The sequence below is a fragment of the Leptidea sinapis genome, chromosome 38 (genome assembly GCF_905404315.1).
Source record: "Leptidea sinapis chromosome 38, ilLepSina1.1, whole genome shotgun sequence".
NCBI classification, from domain to species: domain Eukaryota; kingdom Metazoa; phylum Arthropoda; class Insecta; order Lepidoptera; family Pieridae; genus Leptidea; species Leptidea sinapis.
The window spans coordinates 4,264,785-4,288,657 of NC_066302.1; the positions used below are offsets into that span (position 1 = coordinate 4,264,785).

The window sequence follows — 23,873 nt, forward strand, 5'->3', positions numbered from 1 at the left end:
TGGAGTATTTGTTCGGCATAAATAAAAACGATATAATTGTGATCCTTTATTGTAATAAAACAAGTACAAATAAAAAAATATATATAAATCTCTACAAAATGATAACACGAGGACAACTATGTAACACAAACAGTAACATATCAAAACATAAACATTTGTAGAGAAGGACAGAGGGTACTCTTGCTATCTCTTCTGTCGCGAACAATCTGTAATGACGTTATGTAGAAATAAACAGTTCACTTTTTTCGTGAAAGAACTATGTCCATAGCCGGGTCTACATACAGCTAACGACGGATAAAAAAAAGCTTTGGATCGTAAGACTCTTTGTCTTATCTTATGCGAGTAGAGTGAAAGAGAAGGAGACTTTTATCTCGTTTTCTTTCGACATCGTTTTTTACATGTGTTCAAGACCTAAATATGTGATATATAGTATATAAAAAAAACTGACGCTTCTTAAAGATCAAAACAAAACATCTTTAATTTGACTACACATATAAGAAACATGTCATCGTCGAATGAAAGGAAACGCGAACATGCTGTCTTGTAACCATATTTAGACATATTTTTTTATAAATTAAAAAAATGGAGTAGATGATATACTCGTATATACCTAGAGGTCGGTAGACGTTATACTGAGTATAAAATCTTTATGGAATATTTAATTTAATTCCCTTTAGTCTTTCTATTTTAGAGTTCCATACCCAAAGGGCAACGAATACTATTTGATAATACTAAACCTTCACAGTACGTCCAACCTTAAACTGCAATGAACGGCTGAAAATGTATACTTCCAATGCCACTATCACAATACATATTATACTTAGATAATTTATACGTCTAGATAGACTGTGACAGCTGTGAACACGTTGGAAAAATAGCGGCGAACTGTGCACCTCTAAATGTTTATTGGCGCGACTCATCACAAATTAGTAGGGATGGCCCGAACTTCGTTTTACATTCAGTGTAACCAAACTGTGGCAGCTTGAACAGAACTTCGGCGTTCGGCTTATTCGGTAAGTACCTACAATAAAATTTAAAACGAAATATCTGAAATTTTTAGATTCAAAATAATTGACCCAAAAATGTGTTATATAAAAAAAGCTCTTTAACACTTGCAACAAGAAAATACAAATATTTCTTAAATTAAACCTCGTTAAAACACCTGAGAACACGTTATATGTTAAATGTAAACAAAAACCGAAATTCGGCAAAATTTTTGAAGTTTTACTTCTTTAGGCGCGTTATGAAAAAATTATGAGAGTGAAATTTTAAGATGCGCGCGCATCTCTGTAACATAAAAGTAACAGGTTGAAGTTGGTTCCTAAAATTTTCTGACGTTTGCGTCATTCGGCAAAGGGTTCAAGTCCATAGAGCCGTATTCATTATTTAATAATTAATTGTCAAAGGCGTTTTGCAAGATTTTTACAAAATTGTTCTATCTAAAAACGTAAAATAGCACGAGAAATAAATCATTTTGATGATTTTTGCTTAGTTAGGCATAAGAAGTATAACTTCTTGGGTGCATACATAAGTACACACACACTTTTTGATTTTACCTAATGTTTGGCCGAAGTTCGTAGTCGGTTTAAACCGCATTCGGCCCATCACTACTAATCAGCTGTTTTCCTTTTCTATTTGGCGAGTATTGTAGGTAATGAATTAGGGTTTCATCAAAGCCAGCTGCAGTAGTGGTATCACTGAGATAGTGGACAGGTCGGCAAGCACGGCGTCCACGTTCTGCAGGGTGTTCACTTGGAAGATGTTCTCCTTGCGGAAGCTGAGTATCGCGAGGGACAGTAACGGCAAGATCTCCAGGCAGTCGTAGCCCAGGATAGAGTCCCACAGGAGAAGCAGCTGCTCGGGAGGCAGATGACCGCTAAACGCACGTATTATCCACTTGAACACAACTCTTATTCTGAAATATAGTCCGAGAACATTGATATTAAAACTATTGTTAAAATTAATGTCTTGGATAATTTATATATCTACATACACTGTGAACACGTCGAAAAAATAGCTACGAACTGTTAACCTCTATTTGCAGTAACGCACAACAAAGTGACATACAGTGTATATCGCGAATGTAAGACGTAGCTCGTCATGTACACGTAACATCTTATGTCTCCAGGTGACGAGCGCAATTGTAGTTCCGCTCAGAATTATTGGGTTTTTCACGAATCCTGAGCGGCACTACATTGTTATGGGCAGTGCATATTAATTACCATTAGCTGAATTTCCTGCTCGACTCGGTCCTTATTTCCATAAAAAAAATCACTAAAGTAATAAATATAGTAAATAAACCTGGCCTGTTTTCACGCTTTTTGCCTAAGTGCTATATTTCACAGGGACACCGTGGTGTTATGGACATGATACTAGAACTATACAGACACCAAATTCGCCACACCACCTTTTTTCTTTCTATGTATTGCAAAATATTTGCATTGTTTAGTTGGCCATAAATTATAGGTGCGACTATGGCGGTAAGCTTTTTATGTTGTAAAAAAATAAGTCTTTATGCAGGAATTGACATGAACGTACAAAACGATATTGTGAAACTTACGGATTGACGTTGATATTTCTAAAGTGAATCCACAGAAGCGGTTCGTTCGACTCCAACAGTCGTTCGTACAGCAAACACAACGACACAATACCCTGGACATTAAACAAAGACAACTTTGAAATGTGCCCTACATATTCTAGAAAAAGGAATGTTCTGGAAACCCTAGGGTTAGCTGCCGTTTTGGCAGCTCCAGGCAAACAATTCAAAATTCATTTTTGGGTAGGTATATTCGTTACAAACAAAAATAAATATCTATATAAAAAAAACAAATATTTCCTATTTATAATATTAGTAGGTAAGTAGATTATCATAGATATAGCAAAATAACGCATAATAGCAGCACCAACTTATAAAGCTAGTCGTGACCTTGATTGATATATTTTCCACATTACTTTACACCAGTCATTATGCAATAGCATCAGTTTAGCCAATCAGACGGCCTACCATCAACTTTTAATAAGTAATGCGATTCCGATGCAGTTCATTTTAGGTACCTAAACTGAATGGCTAAAATTCGTATCATGAAGTGCCTTTTACTGGATGGCGTTTGGATCGTTTAGGAAGAATGAACGAAATAAATTTGTCTGTGGTCCGCGGTGTGAGAAAGAGATGACGCTCTACAATCGTTGCATAAGTTTGTCTCTCTTACTCGAACCATATGCGTTGCGTTTCAAACCTAAAATGATATGATTTTAGCGGCTTTTTATGTAGAAATTACTAAAAATACATTTTAAAATCGTCAAATTATAAAACATTAAGCCCTTTTTTGTACATATTATATAAAAGTAATATAAATATAAATTATATAGTTCTTTAAATTACAAATTAAATGTTTGCTTAGGTGTTTTCGTAAAAATAACGAGTTATGAACGCACCTCCATTGATGTTATATTTGACAGGAGCACAGAGAACATTTTTTTAATTAGTTCTTGAACAGTCTATAGCCCGAACCCTTACTGTCCTTAGGTATTTTTATTTTCGGTATTATTTTCAGTATTTTGTTTTACAAAAAAGTCCAATCAAGTATTCTCATCTCATCTTTCATCAATAAAATTTTCCTTTTCTGTATGTTTTCACAATTTATTAAAAGTTATTAACAACACGATTCACTTTCCTCTAAGGAAGTAGCAACATTTTTCGAATCGCTCACTTTGACACATAAGCTATCCAGTTGAAATGTTACCTCATGGTACGAATGAATGAACGAACTTAATCAGTTTGCGATTCAATTGACATCATTGCGATTTACTCAGTTGATTTGACGTCAACCTAAATTAGATAGCTCTAATCACGGCGTGGTACGAAATAGCAAAGCAGTTGATATTAGGTTGTCAATTGAATCGCAATAAGAGTTCATGGTAGGCCCGCAGATACCAATGCATGTCTCGTCTATAGGTATCACTCTATTCCTACAGGAACTATCGGCACTATAGTTTGCCATAACAAATAAAATTATAACAAAGAGAATAGACAATTGTGGCGCAACCAGTTATGATTTACGTTTAAGATTACGATTGCGTTTCAATTTGTATGTAATATTTATAAAGAAATATTTATAAAACGGTGGAAACTGATCAAAAAACCGTTAATACGGAAATAAAATAAATCAGTTTGCAGGTTTCAATTTTTTTGGTAGCGATTAGATGCGTGATACCCAAAATCAAGTTATTATCAATTATTTCACATACCTTTATAATGGTCAAATCGTTTAAGGATAATGGCATAAGGCGTTTGGTATCGTGAAATAATCATCTTTGAGGGCCTATGAGTAAGCTGGAAGATTGTAAAAAATATGTGTTAGGTGCTGACATGTAATCTCTAATCCGACATTTAAAAATTTTGTACAACGTAAAATAACATTTAATAAAAATTATTGAAATGAAGCTGTCTTTAACATTAAATTTGCTACTGCTTTTAAAATAATGGTCATATTTATATCGCTCTAACAAGAGAAAATTGCTATTTTATTTCTCTAATAAGCGAACGTTTTAAAAGTTATAAAAAAATCAAATAAGTTTGACATAATGGACAATTGCGGGCGCGTTGTTTGGGATATTGCTCCGCCCAAACGGGTCGTCGTTGGCGTGATCCTGAGCCTAATGAAAACTTTCTAACAGCTTACCTGAGGATGTGTAGAGATGTAATGCAGCCGATGCCAGTAACGCAAGTAGAACGCGCGGAACATAAAGTACAGTTGCACCGGGTCATCGTACAGATAGCAGAACGGGGTTGCTGGAATAATGAACATCTTTATTTCACTTCACTCTACCTCGTCCTAGTAAAGGTGGTGTGAAATAATTCTTTTCTGCAATTATTGCACATCCTCAGATGTTCGTAACCACAGAGGCCACGCTTACGTATAATTTGCCTTGAGGTTTCTAATCTAGATTTTGGCAATACGAAATTTCCAACACAAAAGTCAACAGTTTTATAAAGTTGGAGCTGGCCTACTGTAACGACAATAATTTCGTTTAGACACTGAACCGTTCTGAACAGTATTAAGTTTAGGTATCAGGAATTGGGTAGTACTAAGAAATGAAACCCACTCCTACATAAACAGTCAATGATTAACTTGGTTGCTCTGAAGTGAAAATTTCTTGAGTGCAAAATTTACCAGAGTGATTTATGTACAATTCACACAACACAGTTATAAGGGCTATCTAGAAATTACGCCACAAGAAATTTGAACAAAAACCCTCCTTCCCGTGTTTGTCACAGAATGTCACAAATTTTTCCCTGCTGTCGTGCATAGCGAAACGATTATAGCTATTTTTAAAATTTTGACAGCGGGCTGGTACTCACCGACGACTTAAACCTACATAAGCCTTATAAGTAAAGATCGAGCTAGTAATGTTTGCTTTACATATAACTTTCGAGTTTTAACATTTTAGATTTTAGCATGTGACGTCACACAGCTTTTCATCCCCGCTGTCCCTGCACACTATGTCGAATTTGGTTAGCCTCCCTCCTCCCCCTTAAAGAGTGATTTAATTTATTGAATGCCCCTAAAAAATTATACATAAACATAATATCGGACATGATTAGCTACTTAGTTCTCACCATACATGGTGAAGCCGTGGAAGGGTATGATGCCACTAGGCGGGAACACGGTGACGCTGTCGGCGCTGGTCTGACGACCCTTGATCGCGACCGTGAGCGGCGTGCCTGTACTCCCTCGGAGCTGCTGCATAACCTCACAGTCGCGGGAGAAGCACAGCATCACCTATTACTCATATATTCAAACACTCGACTTAAAATTAACGCATATTAAATCTGCATTCCTGAACACTGCTTGAACAGAATTATTCACGTCTGGATTAAGCGATTTCTTCTTTACATTCCGCTGTGAAACCAAGATGCGCGAAAGTTTATTACGTAGTGACACAGCTTCCACAATGCAGGCCTTAGATATTATGAAAACTGTCAATGAACATGTCTTTAAAATATTTAAATCATACTATATCAACTGATATCGATACGGTGCTACCTAAGCTTTTTTCATAGTAATACATGTGCTACAGAAGAAGGCTATTCGCGCTATTTATAACATAGGTCCTAAAGAATCATTAGGAGATTTTTTAAAGAAATAAACATTTTAACTGTTGCATCTCAATAAATTCTTGATAATGTAATGTATGCCCATAAGCACATAGTGAATATGCTAGGAACTGTGATATTCATGTTATCACCGGGAACAAACAAAGTTGTTATGCCTTAGTAAGTGCTGAGTTTCTTGCGCCCGTTCTTCTCAGGTCAGAAGCATACGTTTTCGAATGGGTGGCAGTCTTTGACGTTCAAGAAGTATATAGAATAAGAAGAAGTATTTAGATGCCAAAGAAGGAACTCTTTTTCCTAGTCAATACCAGTTGGCGGCTTATTCTCCTGTGAAGTAATGTTCAAGCAATATTATCTTTCAATTTAAAGAGCGCCTCATCTAATGCATTACTGGGATAATGTGACTTAGCATCTTATGTCTCAATGACGAGCACAATTGTGATGTCATTTAGAATTTTTGGTTCGGCCACTTAGTGCCCATTACAATTGGTAGAGCGTATGTGTACTAGGTGAACGTTTTGTTGGTCTCCTAACTTTTTCTTATAAAAAAGTCGAGATTCTCCGTCTCAAAGTTATCGGCTGACCACATCTCATTACAATGTAATTTTTGATTATCATAAGTCTTCTCAAAACACTGCACCTTTTGGATGTGATATTAATTTGTTTACCTGGTAGAGCAGATCTTCGAAAACGAAGTACTGGTCATCGTTGGAGGCGGTTAGTTGGACGTCTTTGAAGATCAGCTTGTCTATCATCAGGTCCACCTCCAGTACGCTCCGCTTTAGTTGATTGAAGTAGGATATTTGCTATAAAAAACACCAATGAATATTGTTTTCTTGAATCAATCAATGAAATCTTTTTGCACTGAAAAAAGACGAGTATTGAGTGAATCTTTTACGGCCAGTCTTAGTATTGGAGCTCGTTGTTGGTTAAGATATTTTTCGCCAGTACAAAGGTTGAGCGTTATTTTTTCTTCTAATAATTCACATACTAATCTACTTTGAGTTCGATTTAGTTTTGAAAACCTGAATTCTGACTATTCTTACAACAGCATAAGCTCTTTGGCAGTTATTACGCGCTATATCGATGATGTTACCTGTGCTGAAACCTCAGCGCCGAGCACTTGTGCCCACAGCTTCGCTCTCAGACATTGCGGACTTCCCCTCTTGAGATACTCCTGAATGACCGGAGCATAACCCAGCGCTGCTACTCTCTCGCCTAGACCTATAAATTTATTTGTTAGAACGGTATAAAGTTGTGTCTGAAGTCAAGATTGTGCTATCAAATTTCGGAATCGGGGCTGGCTAAGTTTAGTTCGCCTGATGAGAAGCTTCTTCTTCTTATATGGTGCAGAAACGTGGACGGTGCGCCTGAAAGACCAACGCAAAATCGACGCACTAGAAATGTGGTGCTGGTGGCGACTGCTGCGAATTCCTTGGACTGCGTTTCGGACCAATGTTTCGATATTGGAAAAACTCAAGGTGAAGGAGAGATTATCGTCGACTGTACAAATACGAATCCTCAAGTACTTTGGGCACGTTACACGAAACCAAAACTCCATGAAACGACTCGTTGTCCAAGGACGAGTGGAAGGCAGGTCACGAGGTTGGTCACCTACGCGTTGGACAGACCTGATAAAGGCTGCTACACAAACCACCATAGTCCAATGTTCTCGTAACGCTGAAGATCGTGGCAAGTGGAGGCGCATTGCGAGGGCTGCATCATCCACCACAGATACGTCTTGGTGTGTACCTACAGTCTCATCATGCAACCACGACCACTCAGTCAAGAGTGAACGACTAAGGAGGAGAAGGAGGAAGTTAAGTTCAGTGAAATCCCAAGAAGATACGCTTGTGCGTTTACTGCGAAAATGTCTAGCTTTTGTCGGAACGCCTCGATTTGATATCACTTCGCTGCCTCCTCTACGCGCTAAGATCGAATGACGAATTGTGACGAATCATCGCTGACCACATACAATTCAATCAAGCTAAGAGCATAGGTAGGTTAGGTTTCAAGACCTTTCATATTTAAAATATATTACGAAGTTCCCACTAGGTGAGCCATTAGCCCGAATGCCACCTTTAAAATTAATCAAATTATATTGATGGTAAAATTTATTTGACGTTTAATCGATTTTTAATAGTTTTAATAATTTTACAGATTTAAAGTTTCATGTTATTTATCATCGGTTTCAAATGGGGATCACTTTCTGTTAGGCTTACCTTCACCTATAACATATTCTTTGCCTTTAGGTACTTAAAACTCGTTTCGAAAGTTCGGTTTTGAATGACCTAGTGCTACGATATTACGGGATATTACATTAATTATGGTCGTTGAATAAGTATTAACATACTTGGATAATAGGACAGATTATACTGAAATTTGTGAAGTCTAAAAAGTCTATTTTGTGTCTAAATGCCACTCATAATATTTTAAAATCAAGTTCCATGGGGAAGTATTATAACCTGTCTTTCCAGACCTACTTTAAGTAAATCAGATAACACTATTACCTATTCTCTCGGCTTCCAGTGTGGGAAAGTCGTTCACTTGGCTAGGCATGTTCGGACTGACTCCTAATAACGGCTCTCCGTTCGACCATTCTATATAAATTTTTCTCTGAAACAGACAATCTATATACGATTTAAAGGCTCGCAGAGAAGTACAAAACGATTGTACTTTTGGTGTGTGAGTGGCTAAAAAGTGGCTAGTGTGTGAGTAAAATTGTTCACCTACTTCTTTGCCTCCCTCTCTCAATTACACTTCCGAAAGAACGTCAATGGCTCTTTAGAGGCTTGCAACTGTGCTTTATTTAACAACCCATCCAGAATAGATTTTTTGCCTAAGCGCAATATTATTATGTAAATTTTTTACCTCAGTACCTTCAGGTACTACTTGTTACCTACTTAAATACGCTATCTTTGGCTTGGGGTAGAATTTCAATAATCGGCGGTGTGTTTGATTTTAAATGTTTTACTACTACATGGGTCCTTATTTGAAAATAACTGTTTGAACTATGACTGGATAAATGATGATTCCAATATATTATGCTTATGACATATAATGATTGTTTTTTGGTGTAAGTATATTCCTTCGCAATTTATACACTTTCGCATTCTTTCAGTTGTTCCAGTCTTCCTGAGAGACGTCTTGAATGACCTTATGGCACGCAATCACCGCCTCTTAAGGGCTTTTAAATTGTATTAGCTTAGCTTCTATTTAACTTTTGGAAGTAAAAAATCACATGCTACGAGGAACGCACCTATGGTACGACTGAAGCTATGGTCAATGCGCCATTAGTTCTATGCTAGCAGCACTAGCTTCTAGAAGCTTTCAAAAACACATTCGTTCCCTTGCAGAATATGAGGAAGCGTTGTCGTGGTTAAGGAAAACTTGACTGCGTAGACGTTATCCGCAAATTTTTCAAAAACTGGGCTAGCACGTTCAGACCTACCAATCAGCAGTGACTGTTCTTTGGTGTTTAACCGTTAGGTACTATAGTGTAATATCTCGATTTGTTGAAAAAAGAAGCAATAATTATCTTCCTTCGACTAAGTATTCTTAACTTTAGGCTACTCTTCAACAGGCCATCCCGCTGATTGGTTTTTTCATTCAAGTTCAAAGCCATATCCATACATAATTAGGTTTTGTCAAGAGTGATACAGCCAAATACTCTCCTCCGTTACGTTTCTGATCATCCGGTACCTTTTCGCTGCCATCATCCTGCAGCCGAATTCCATCTTCGCACGACACGCCACAAATTCGGATAACAACCATCTGGATGTGTGGCGTTCCTCCACAGTGCGGTTTTCGAGGAACTTTCTTCCACATACCACAAAGCTGTGGAATGAGCTCATTCCACAGCACAAAGCGCGTACACCTTCCTTCGTATAAAGGCCGGCAACGCTCTTGTGATTCCGCTGGTGTTGCAAGAGAATGTGGGCGGCGATGATCACTTAACACCAGATGACCCGTAAGTACTCTCGTTTGTTTCCATAAAAAAATCCATCGAGTGTAAAGCCTCCGAACCTTCAGGTGTACCTACCTATAGTCCAATATCCTAATCTTTTGCATTTGGCACAATATTTACCTACGTCAATAATGATCTATTAAAACACGCGCGTAGCCCATACATTGCTTGTTGCTAGATTATCACTCCAGTAGGCTTAGCCAATTCAATTTTTTTTTATTAATTCAATTGCGAGTGTTACACATTTACTTAAGTAAAAAATTTAAAAATTCTTAAAGGATTAAAATGGTTCCACTGAAAACGAAATCCTGCAAAAGGTCACGAAACGGTATTAAATAAATAACAATGAAAATGTAACTTATTCTCAAACCTAATATACGGTTACAATTAGGTACACACTTGTTAATCAACTATCGAATTGTCAAATACGTACAGTATTGGTAAGCTGCTAAGCATAAGAGATTAGCTATAAAATGTAACACGGTTAAGTCGTCTGGCCATTAAATAAGTGAAAAAGAATTTTGGTTATATGTTCTTTAGGTAAATAATTCCCTAAAAGTTTGAAATATATGTGGTACTCCGAAAGGATCGTGAACTTTCACCACCCGGCTTATAGAACATGGTGTGAGTAACTTGATAAGCAGCTTAACATACCTACCAACTGATCAAGTGTTTTTACTTGTAGAGGTAGATGAGCAAATTCCCATTTCGGTTCGTCCCTGAAAAATAATCTTAATAATTTATCCGTGATAGGTTCTTTATTTAAGAGAAAATTCGTAAGGATTGAAAAGTATAATATACTAGCTGACCTGGCGGCAAACGTTGTTTTGCCATATAAATTATATATGTAAACCTTCCTTGAGCTTCAACGAATCTATTACAAAAGATTTCATTGAGATCGGTCGAGTAGTTTAGGAGTTATTAGGGAACATACAAACATACATTCTCTTTTATATATATAAGATAGATTACGTTAACATTACTTCTATCTGCCTGAGGGCTCTCATCTTTTGTGTGGTGACCATACCAATTCAATTAGTTTCTTACTGGCTTAGACCACGCTTTGGTCCAGCCCAGTTCGATCCAATTGATTGCGCGCTGAGACTGTTGAAACTGATTTCGGGTGCCAAATATTATCCTGACAATAGACTTACGGCCGTTCCCAATATACTATGTACAGATAGAGATAAATTACTACCTTCTACTGTCAGTAATTAGCTGTCAATAATCTGAAGTTGTGCCCATATACCCGATAAGTCATTCTTATCGCCTTATATTGGGACGCGTGAATTGCAATTTCCATACAAACTTCTATCGCTGGTAAGCTATACGTCGTCCCATTGACAGACGTATACTCGAACTGACAGACCGATAATGCATGTCGAATTTTGATTGGTCAATACACACGCACACGCGTTAAACTCGGTCACAGTAACAATATATTCGCTTTCCCTTTCTATCTTACTGTATGAGATGTCCTTCTCGTGTCGTCGAAGGGAAAAGGAGAATACGACAAGAACTCAATTTACCACGGTCAAGAAATAGTTCCCTAATTTTTCGACACTTTTTACCAGGCCTCTTCAGTGAAATCCCAACCTGATCGTAAAATTTATTCGATCGTGATCACAACCACACTACTACTATAAATATTTGCAGTAAATCTACATTTACATACCCTCAGAATAAATAAAAATTTGTAAAGTAAGGTTTCTTACTCTTTCGTAAATGGTACATATCCGGATAATGTTATGAGAACTTCTAAAAAATCTTTCGGTGCGTAGACTGGTCTGTATTTAGATAAATCTGGAAGCAAGCAAATTTATAATGCTCATATAGCTTACGCTACGTATAGGACACATACAGGCCTTTATTACGAAAACAAGTGAGATCGTTCAAAACTTCACATCACATCATTTCTCAGCTCAGAAGCTCCTTTGCATAGGATTCCGATTAGATTTTGGGTACCACAACGGCGCCTATTTCTGCCGTGAAACAGTAATGTGTAAATGAATGAACGGCTCCGTTGCTAGTGAAATTACTGGGCAAATGAGACTTAAAATCTAATGTCTCAAGGTGACGAACGCAATTATTGTAGTGCCGCTAGAATTTTTTAAGTTTTTCAAGAATCTGCATTGTTATGGGTAGAGCGTATCAATTACCATCAGCTGGGTGTCCTGCTCGTCTCGTTCCTTATTTTCATAAAGAAAAAAAACAAAAACTCTTGCAGCCCGGCATATATTGTATATTTTTGACGACTAGACAAGCAAATGCGTGAGTATGCCCATGTCTTCATGCAACGCCAGAAGAAGCGCATGAAGGTTGCCGTCTTATAATCAGCGCCTACTACACCTACCTAGATCGGAGAGGTTCGGTATATGTATGTGCCTGTGTATTTAATCTCTGACTTTACTCTCCATATCTCCGAGGTAAATACTTTCCTACTTAGATAACGATACCGTAAAGTAACAACAGAAATGTCGGGGTTTGATGATGCTTGATTCGAAACGTAAGGGTCTGGTCTGTTATATATGAATTATAAAAGATGTTTAATTAAAGCAAAAATACCTAAATTGTAGGTACTGAGCTCATTCCACTTTTCCGCCAATTCTTCAAGCTCAGATTGAAACCGAAATTTCGCCAAAGACGTCTCTAAATCTGAACACATGGAATTTAATGACTTATGTATCCTTTTCTCCCACTGAACACTCGCCTTGGTGAGCGATGTGAGTGGATCCAATTTCTGAAATTGTTAATAAAAATTATAATATTATTTGGTGTGAATTGCAGATTTTGCCTGTAATGACTTCAGTAGTACTGAGTATGAATGATTAAGAGTTTCGTAGTAAATATATGCCTCCATGACCACATTATACAGACGAGCACTTTGAGACGATTTCTTTTATGGGAAAGGAGGAAAAACGAGTGGACAATCAATAATCAATCATCAATCAGCCCTGACCACAGTCTTCTGCAAAACCTATGTTTCCGAAATACCTACGAAACCAACGAAACGCCTTCGAATGATATTACCACAGCAAGAGCTCCAGGTCAACACTGGACAAGGATTTTTCAATGACAGATTGTTACACAATCATCTTTATGCAGCAATTTAAAAAAAACATAAAATTATACTTATTCAAAATTAACCATGGCTACGAAATTGAAAAACGAACAACCTAGGTCAGATGTCTTCCTGAATCATAAAGAAAAGAAGAAATATAGGCATTACGAGTTACGTAACACGAATTTCGAGAAACTTCAGCAAACTGTAATGCATAAAATTCATCCTAGCTGATATATTAAAAAGAATCATACAAGTTATGGACTCCCTCTAAATAGAAGAGTTATGGAAAAACATTAAAAATAACCGATGGACAAGCAATTATTAAAGCCAAGGCTTACCAGTAAACCTTAACTAGCAAGGCCATTTTGTAACATGAAAGACCACTTCTTCAAAACTATTGTGATCCATTTAAGAGAATGCAAAGATTGTAAAAATGCACATGATTTTCGAATAGGCAAAAGAACAAAACTTACCCCCGTTGAGCATAACAACAATGGTTCAGATACGCGACTGTCCAATTGGAATCGATTTACGGCAATACGAGTCCATGGATTACTTATTGCGAAAAGTACAAAGTGAGTTATTACTTTTCACAATAAGTAATCCAGTGAGTTTAAAGAACATCTTGCACAAGTATTTATTCCTAGTCAAAGAAACTGTAACCAATTTAAAAAGCGCATTGATGAAATTCTAAATCATTATTTTCAGTTGAATTTTAGAGAGCTAGGAGGTTAAAGCAATAGGCCTGTTGACTTCCATGTGTCCGGGTCTACTCTTTTTTAGTATGAGTATAATATATAAAGGTTAACATTAGCGTTAGAGTGGAGCCAACTCATGAGCACAAGTTATTGTCACGATGGAGAAATGCCATCCGATCCGCATGAAAACAGAGCTCGCCGAACAAGTGTATGCCTAAACTTTACTTCAGGCATAAGAGAGCGACGACCACCCGGCGAGGTACGCACGAGTTTGTGGTAAAAATGGCTGCTGAAGTTATCAAGGGAAGCTGAAAGCTTTAACCTGATTCATGCCGCTGAATTCCACCTTCGCACACGCCATAAGTTAGAATATCATCCCCACCATCTGGATGTGTAGCGGGCCTCCACAGTGAGGTTTTCAAGGAGCTTTCTTACACGTACTACAAATCTGTGGAATGAGCTTCCTTGTGCGGTGTTTCCGGGACGATACGACATGAGTACCTTCGAAAAAAGCGCGTACACCGTCCTTAAAGGCTGGTAACGCTCCTGTGATTCCACTGGTGTTGCAAGAGAATGTGGGCGGCGGTGATCGCTTAACACCAGGTGACATGTACGCTCGTTTGTCCTCCTATTCCATAAAAAAAGCTGACATCACCCAAAACTGGCGTATTCTGTATGGGTAGCCTTTTAGCTCGCCAATCTAAAGTATCTAAAAAGAAGTAGTACAGACAAACCAACAAAATAAATGTGTACAGGGGTGGATTTAAACTTAATGCCGCCCCTGGGCACCGGAAAAAAATCCGCCCCAATACTGGAATTTTACATAAACTTATAGCTTATATATTTTATTTTTCAAAACTAAAATAACATATTTTTTGTAGAAACTTTATAATATGTAATATATTCTAAAAACATGAATAAATATTTGTTTTTTTCTAACAATTATAAATTTGGCACTAAGGGTGACTCATAATTATGTTACGTCAATTTTTTCACAGGCAAACACGTCTGACTTTTTGAATTGCGAATTGGTCGATTAAACAAAATTAATAAATTATAATGAGCAATCTTGATAAGACTCATCAAAAAAAAATACTTACACTTTCAAAATTTTGCCGCCCTGGGCACTTGCCCCAACTGCCCCTAGTGTAAATCCACCGCTGAATGTGTACCTACATTACTAAAACCACACTTATATTATAAATGTGAATGTAAGTTTGTTTTACGCTTTCACGACTAAGCCACTGAACCGATTTTGTATCGAAGTTGGTCACTATCGAAGGTGACACTATGAAATTTGTATTTAGGCACTTGATAAGAAATAAAAAAAAATTAAATTTTGACATGTGTGGGTTTGAAAAAGGGGATGAAAGTTCGAATGGAAGTCCAAGCAAAGTCACGCTGTCATGCCTAGCTATTCAATTTTGATTATATTTAGTACAAAAATAGAACGCTTAAAAGTTCCAGTACATTAAAAAAAACGTTTTTATTATAGGAAACTATATAGGTCACAATATTGAAAGATGAAGTACGTGCTGCAGTCCTGCGTCTTAAGAGCAATAAGGCCATGGGAGAAACGGGAGTTGAGATCTTACACACCATCTGCTGCAAAATTTGGGAAACAGGGTGTTAGCCAATAGAATGGTCGCATTCCTTATTCATTCCGCTGCATAAGAAAGGCTCTACGAAAAAATGCAATAACTATAGACTGATTTCTCTTATATCCCATGCCAGCAAGGTACTATTTCACATCTTGAATACAAGACTTCAGGTCTATTTGTCACATCAAATCGCACCCGAACAAGCTGGTTTCGTTAAAGGTAGGGGAACACGAGAGCAAATACTTGTGATCCGTCAAATCACAGAGAAAGCTAGGGAGTTCAATACCCCTCTATACATCTGCTTTGTTGATTTTCGGAAAGCATTTGATACTGTTAAATGGACAAAACTTTGGCACGTACCATCACAAATGGGAGTACCTCTGCATTTGATACAACTCGTCAAAAGATTATACATAGATGGTACAGCAGCTGTTCGGGTGGACGAAATAGACTCGACAAATTTCAAAACAGAGGGTGGCGTTCGACAGGGGTGTATTCTTTCACCTTTACTATTTAACATTTACACCGAGCACATAATGCGGATTGTTCTCGAGGACTGGGATAAAGGCATATCTGTCGGAAAAGGTTTGGAAATAACCAGCTTTGAATTCGGACTGGCCATCAACAGAGTTAAAACCAAGATGATGATAGTAGACCGCGTAAATAACAACAGGGTAGAATTTAAACACATTGCCAACTGTGAGGTGGTGCCAACCTACACCTATCTTGGTTCTACTATCTCCAATACCGGAGGTTGCGAGCTGGAAATCCGAAAGCGATGTGCTATAACCAGATCTGCGGTAGAGAAGCTCAATAAGATCTGGAAGGACAGAAGGATCACCAAAACCAAGGTTCGACTTGTGAGGTGTCTTGTGTTTCCATCTTCCTCTACGGGGCTGAAACCTGGTCCCCTAGACTTCAAGACCGCCGTAAAATTGATGCCTTAGAGATGTGGTGTTGGAGACGACTCCTGAAGATCCCTTGGACGGCATTTTTTTCAAGTTTTCAGCATGTACCGCGCCCACCGATCTATCTAGTCTCATCTCTGGAACCCAACTCCTAACAGTAATATGAATAAGATCTCAAGTGTCAAACAGATATTTATGTCAAGTGTAAACTTACATTCTGTTTATTCTGAGTTCGCACCCAGTGGAACACTGTATTTCTTAATTTTGTGTCAAGACCCTTTTCCTTCATTGCTTGTTGCAAAGTTTGTCTAAAATCTTCCTTTGTGACATTTGGACATGAAACTAATTTCTGTAAATAAAAAAGCCATCCAATTTGAATTAATCGTAGTTATTTATTAATTGTTAGTTACTTGCTTATTGTAGGATGCTCACTTGAACATCGCTATAAAATGATTTGTAAATGGATAGGTTTTTAATTTCTTCTGCCAATTTAATTGCAGTATGATGAATAGCATCTTCTTCTAAATTATCCATTGTATATTTTTCAATTTAAATACCCAATTATTGTAAAGGATGTTTATTTATGTTTTAGTTCGTGGAAGAATGTTACATTGTTGCCATAGTAATAACAAGATACCAATCAATAACTATGTCATCAATGCTATTTTCCTACTCTGTGGGTTGGAACGTGGTTGGTAATGTATAACAGGTACGGTGAGGCAAATATGATCACCTGCTTCTGGTTTTTTTTAAATACGCGATCTAAATACCTATTTACTCAATCATAGTCGCTTACACGAGAACATAATAATTGATAATTAAAATAATAGTAATAATTTGTTTAGCCGTTCGTTACGTTTCTATAAGCTTACAGTAGCTACACATCTACTTAGGGTATGTTCCGATATGCACTGTGACCACTGTACAGTGTGACGTCAATTTAGTATACTGTGAAGCCGTTCCTTTATAGCCAGTTATACTGGTTACTATATAAAACGGAACGCAATCCCGTATGCTGTTTTTGACGCAGCATTCAAATGACTGTATAAAAGTTTTCTAGTTCAATAAAAAAACTGTTGTTGGAGCACTATCAAAATAAAATATTTGGGTATTATTTATAAAACGGTTAGACACTCGAGTGGTTTTGATTGATCACGTGATCAAAGTACTGTGAGTGCCTTACCTCGAAAACGCCAGTGCTCACAGTAGAATTTGGCGGCGATTTATGACGTCATATACTTCCCTAGGGTACTGCGGCAGTATACTGGCAGTCCATAACGGAACGAATTTTTCTACAGTGATAGCACTGTGCAGTGCTCGCAGTGCATATCGGAACATACCCTATGTGTTCTTATTCACAAATATGTACAGATGTTAGTGCATTAACACTGATCAGTTTCAAATCTAATTTATAAAATTCTCGTGTCATGGTGTTAAACATTGAACTCCTCCGAAACGGCTTGACCGATTCTCATGAAATTTTGAGTGCATATTGGGTAGGTCTGAGAATCGGACAACATCTATTTTTCATCCCCCTAAATGTTAAGGGTGGTCCACACGAATTTATTTTTTTTAATTTTTTTGATATTTTTTTTAATTTGTTTGATTATGAGTGAGCATTAAAAAATACATACAACTTCAAATTTTTACCCATCTACGATCAACAGTTACTTTTGTATCGCGATTTTAATATCGGCAATACAACGTTTGCTGGGTCAGCTAGTATTATTTATAAAAACTTTGTCAAAATGTAATCTGACAGCTTATTTAACTTTTAACTTTCCAGGGTATCGAACGAACTATGCCGCGAAGGGAACATATCAGACCTAACTACCTAGTTCCCACCATAAACTCATCAAAAATGCTTTTTTGAGAAACAAATTGTTGTGCTCAGTAGTGACTTAATAATTAGAGGCAGTGATAAAGTAATTATTATTATTAACTAAGTTGGAAACAATATCCATATTAATTGTGCAATGATAATTTATGCGGAAGGGAAATTCGAATTTCAAAACTGATCCCAAATTCAATCTCTGCTAAACCCCGGAACGTATAAAACGATATTCATAATGTTGCAATGATAATATTGCGCTGTGTTATCTTGATTTTCGAAATTCACGAGCGATATAGTTACATTTTCATTGTTTGTGACCTTTTGCAGGATTGGAACACTATTAATCCTTTAAGAATATTTGATTTAAACAAATGTGTAACACTCGCAATTTAATTAATTAAAAAAAACCTTGAATTGGCTAAGCCTACTGGGGTGATAATCTAGCAACAAGCAATGTATGCTCCACGCGCGTGTTTCAATAGATCATTATTAATATTCACCTGAAGGTTCGGAAGCTTTGCACTGGATTGATTTTTTTATTGAAACAAACGACCATACCTACGTGTCACCTGGTGTTTAGTGATCACCGCCACCCACATTCTCTTGCAATACCAGAGGAATCACAGGAGCGTTGCTGGCCTTTAAGGAAGGTAAACGCGCTTTTTTTTGAAGGTACCAATGTCGTATCGTCACGGAAACACCACACAAGGAAGCTCATTTCACAGCTTTGTAGTACGTAGAAAGAAAGCTCCTTGTAAACCGCACTATGGAAGACCGCCACACATCCAGATGGAGACGATGATATCCTAATTTGTGGCGTGCGAAGGTAGAAAACGGCAGTAGGAATCTGGTGAAACAGCTCTTCGGAACACTCCCAGTAATAAATTCGGTAAAATACTCACAATTAAGCAACGTCTCTACGCAATGCCAAGTGATCCAGCCGTTCACAGAGCACTGGGTCCCCGACAATTCCAGGTGCTGGATTGATCGAGCTGACACTGGGATGCGCCAGACAAGAGTTTTTGACTGTTGGTAGGCTACTCCTGCACATTCCAGGATTATGTGAGTCACCGTTTCGTCCTCAGCCAGACATACTCTGCACTTAGAGCTGTCCGTTATGCCGATTATGGAAAGGCGCTTATTTAGTGATGTATGACCCGAGGGTGCCCACCATGATTCCGATATCGTGTCTGTTTAGGCGATAGTGCAGATATCGCTTCTTTCAACTGTCTACAGTTTGAGACATAGATCCATCGGATGTTGTGTAGATGGTTAGTGAGAGAGCTAATTCCATGAACGCGTCTGGACAAGCAACTTGGGGACCAGACCCAGAATTAAGGCCCCAAGTTTTTATCCAAACGAGAGTAACATCGACGAACGTGACAGCTCACCCTCATTAAATCGGTGCTCTTCAGACCGAAGCACAATAATGTTTACACATGAATGCTTCACGGCAGAAATAGGCGCCGTTGTGGTACCCATAATCCAGCCGGCATCCTGTGCAAAATAGCCTCCCACTGGTAAAAATTATTAGATGCTTACATATTACGGCTTCACGGGAGAAATAGGTGCCGTTGTACCCATAATCTGTCGGGCATCCTGTGTAAAGGAGCCTCCAATACACCCTATATACAGTACGGTTACGGGGGGCTTAAATGAAACTACCCGTACCGGCCTTTAAATCATGTTTATTTAAAAATAATTAAAATACAATTTGAGCAAGGGTCGTAGGGTGTATTGTTGGTTGATCTAGTTTGTCCTTGTAGCTCGGTACTCCCCTGACGTTGAAGACGCCGGTGCAGGCCCCTCAGCTGGAGGTTATGACTCGACGTGTCACAGGTGATTCCCGATACTCGGTGTCCGGGTAACTAATCACCGGAACTTGGTGGAATTATATCTTTTAACGTTCCAAAATCTTATCCTGGAACCCTGTGAATGATGTCCACAGTTAAGACCACATTCTTATGTCTCCGCTGATTGTGAACCACGTGCGTCCGTGTCTATCATTAAGGGTGAAGCCGTAAGCAGGAGGTGTAGTTGTTCACAATCAGAACGGAGTTACAATAATAAAAAAAAAGAAAAGAAAGCAAAAGCAAAGAAAGAATAATTAATTTTGAAAAGAAAATAAAATGTTTGCTAAAATACTACATTTTAAATAACTACTTCAAAGTTTTACAATTACTCAAATAGTATTAACACGTGTCCAACACTTACCCTATCGGGGTGACGATAATCCTTGAAACTTATTTTTATATTATGTTAAGACAACCGGTGATTAAAAAAATTATATAACTAGGTATTTTACGGCAAACGTGATAAGTCACTGCACATAATATAATGACGTGTTGCTATTACCGAGCGCAGCCGTGGTATGGCGATAGCCGGGCGACGGGTGACGCGAGCGAGCCATGCATTTTTTATGAACAGCAAAAAAACTCGCCTACGCTCGCGCACAAAAGTGTTTACGTTTTATTATTTATTAGTTTTATTATTTTATGTTATTAGTTTATTTTTATTTCATTAGTTTATGTAAAATAACGTATGTAATGTAAATACAACGTTACAATACCCCCCTCGCTACGAAAGGATTTTATTATTAAAATAAAATCCTCTTGAGTAAAAAAAAAACTAAATTATTTATTTAATCCTATTAATTTTAAATCTTTGATATGCCAGGTACCTAGATTCTTTCCTGACATATCTGCTAAAACATATACTAAGGGAGATTTTTTTTTCCAAAACACGACATTTAATAAATTTTGGTGCTAACTTTTTACTAAAATATTTGTCCTTGTCACTTAAAACGTAAGCTCGTTTCATAACTATATCCCCTACGTTAAATTCAGAGGCTTTTCTACGAAGATTATAATGTGACGAGTTTTTGAGGTGTGCATGCCAGAGTTTTGCCTGAACGACTCCAAATAAATTGGAAAGGCAACCCAAATTGTCAGCATACAAATCTCTGGGTAAAAATAAAACTTCGTCTCCCAGGTCGTTATCAACGTAGTGTGTACCACAGGTGACTAACTCTCTTCCGAATACTAAAAATGAAGGGGTAAAACCAGTTGCTTCATTCACCGAATTGTTAATAGCGAACTGTACCTTGGGAATAAAAGTGTCCCAAGTGCGATGGTCATCCTCCACAAATGTAGAAATACAAGTTATAATTGTCCGGTTGTAACGTTCGACACTGTTCACTTGAGGTGTGTATTTAGGGGTATAAAATATATTGGGAATGTTATATTGTTTAAAAAGTGATTCGGTGATTTTACTAATAAACTGACTGCCATTGTCCAAGAAGATGGTTTGAGGGACTCCGTGAACTAAAATAACTGAGTCTTCTAGAATCTTAGTGACAGCTGTAGATGTTGCAGCCCTTAAAGGGAAGATCAGACAAAATTTTGAAAAACAACACGTGACTACTAAAATATAACTATGTTGTTTTCTACTGACAGGTAGAGGACCCATTAGGTCAATAGAAATCATTTGAAATGGTCGGCTACATTGCTTAGGGCGACCCATTTCTCCTAATGTTAAATGGTTCTGAGCTTTGTACGAGAGGCACTTAGTACAGGAACCAACGAATTTCACTACATCCTGATGCATGCCTGGCCAGAAATAGCGTAACGCAAGTCGACGGTACATTTTGAAGACACCAAGATGTCCAGCTTTAGGGTCAGAGTGGTTTTCGTTGATTACTTGATCTCTTAACTCACTTGGAACTACCTCTTTCCATGAAAATTCTGAATTTAAATTATGATATTTATCTTTAGAAAGCCGAAATAAACTATTATTTTTAATGAAAAAATTAGGTAAATTTTGAGGTTTATTAATGCAATTATTAAAAATATTTTTGTACCAAGAATCTGTGGTTGTGGAATAGGATCCTGAAATATTTATTGCATTGACAGGAAGAGCTCTTGAAAGGGCATCTGGGATGACATTGTCGACGCCGCGACGATGCTTAAGTTCAAAGTTAAACGCGGACAGTCGAACACCCCAGCGAGCTAGCCTACCCGTAGGGTTATTTAGAGACAGGAACCATTTTAAGGCGCTGTGGTCTGTATAGACAGTGAACGGTCTACCGTTCTCTAAATAACATCTCCAGTGTTCAAGAGCAACTAATACAGCTAAAGTTTCCCGCTCTGTAATGCTGTAATTTTTCTCTGCCGCTGACAACGACTTGCTCATATAAGCTATGGGGTGCTCCTTACCGTCTATGGTTTGTGTTAGCATAGCTCCCACACCATAGTTACTGGCATCGGTATGCACCTCAAATGGCTTGTTGTAGTCAGGACAGGATAGAACAGGAGCGGAAACCAAACATTCCTTCAGCTTCTTAAAAGCTGCATCAGCCTCCGCCGACCAGATGAATGGTGGTGAACCCTTCTTGCTTGAAGTCAACTTATTAAGAGGACCTGCTATTGTGCTAAAGTTGGGAACAAAACGCCGATACCATGTGGCTGTTCCGAGAAAGCGCTTAATATCTTTCCGACAAGAAGGTGTCGGGTAAGTGAGGATAGCTTGCACTTTCTCTGGATCAGTACGTAATCCACAACTATCAACAACGTATCCAAGATACCTAAGTTGACTCCGAAAGAACTGGCATTTTTCCAAGTTAATGGTGAGGTTTGCCTGCTTTAACTTTTCTACCACACGCAGTAAAAGAGAAACGTGGGATTTGAAGTCATTTGAGACGATAATAATGTCATCTAAATAAGCAAAGACTTTGAGGTCAAACTCCCTGAACAGCAAATCAACTAATCTCTGCTGAGTGGCAGGTGCATTTGTCAGTCCGAATGCAGTACGTTTGAAACGGAAAGTACCACGGCCTGGCACGTAAAACGCCGTTTTGTCCCGCTCTTCGGTAGCTATTGGGATTTGCCAGAATGCCTTAGATAAGTCAAGACTTGATAAATAACGAGCATCCCGAAGATTATCTAAAATCTCTGATACGTAAGGTAAATTATACGCGTCGCGTTTGGTTACAGAGTTTAGTTTACGGCTATCGAGACAAAAACGAGGTTGGCCGTTCTTTTTGGTTACTATAAGAACAGGAGATGACCAAGCGCTTTCGCAGGGCTCGATAACGTCAAGACCTAGCATTTGATCGACCTGTTCGACAAGAATGCGCTGTTTTTCGGGAGAGAGCCGATAATAGCGGTGTCGAATGGGCTGTGCATCACCGGTGTCAATGTGGTGAGTGATCAACTTTGTCTCGCCCAAACCTTTAGACTCGGTAGAGATGTCATTAAATTTTGCAATAATATTGTCTGCTATAGATTTTTCAGTCTGCGACAGATGATCGTATGCTTGTATGAAGGATGCAAGGTCAGAATCAAGACTTGCGTTTGAAATAAGGGTATTGGAAAAAGTTATGCTTTTAAAATGTTTCGGGAAAATATTAAATTTGCGCCAGAAGTCAACCCCTAGTATGACATCAATTTTAACGTCTGGAACAATAACAGCGGTAATCATGTTGATTTCATTTTCGAAGGAAATAGGTAGGTCCATATATCCAATGCTAGGCATTTTTTGACCACCTCTTTTTCCAACATCTTATAACTATTGTTACCAAGGACAGTAACAGCGGATCCAGAATCTAAGAGGCCGAATAATTTTAATTTATTAATTTTTATAGAAGCATAAGGCCTAGAATCATTAACTGGTTCTCGCTGCAGAATTG

General features: G+C 37.9%; 1 protein-coding gene across 3 annotated transcripts; it reads right to left on the minus strand.

Moving 5' to 3' along the window:
• Window positions 1–33: 33 nt before the first annotated feature.
• Window positions 34–16,955, minus strand: LOC126975870 (TBC1 domain family member 19). Of its 3 annotated transcripts, XM_050823951.1 has the most exons (12): window positions 16,786–16,955; window positions 16,568–16,702; window positions 12,648–12,822; window positions 11,798–11,885; window positions 10,741–10,801; window positions 8,626–8,731; window positions 7,212–7,339; window positions 6,784–6,921; window positions 5,621–5,783; window positions 4,683–4,792; window positions 2,561–2,652; window positions 34–1,915 (listed from the first exon to the last, which is right to left on the minus strand). In XM_050823951.1, the coding sequence occupies exons 1-12, from the start codon at window positions 16,885–16,887 to the stop codon at window positions 1,660–1,662; spliced, it is 1,554 nt and encodes a 517-aa protein (XP_050679908.1). In that variant the 5' UTR covers window positions 16,888–16,955; the 3' UTR covers window positions 34–1,659. The 3 variants fall into 3 exon arrangements, with proteins under 3 accessions (XP_050679908.1, XP_050679909.1, XP_050679911.1); XM_050823952.1 differs by lacking the exons at window positions 12,648–12,822; window positions 16,568–16,702; window positions 16,786–16,955 and having other exon boundaries at window positions 8,626–8,745; XM_050823954.1 differs by lacking the exons at window positions 34–1,915; window positions 2,561–2,652; window positions 4,683–4,792; ... (1 more) ...; window positions 6,784–6,921; window positions 7,212–7,339 and having other exon boundaries at window positions 8,670–8,745.
• Window positions 16,956–23,873: the final 6,918 nt, after the last annotated feature.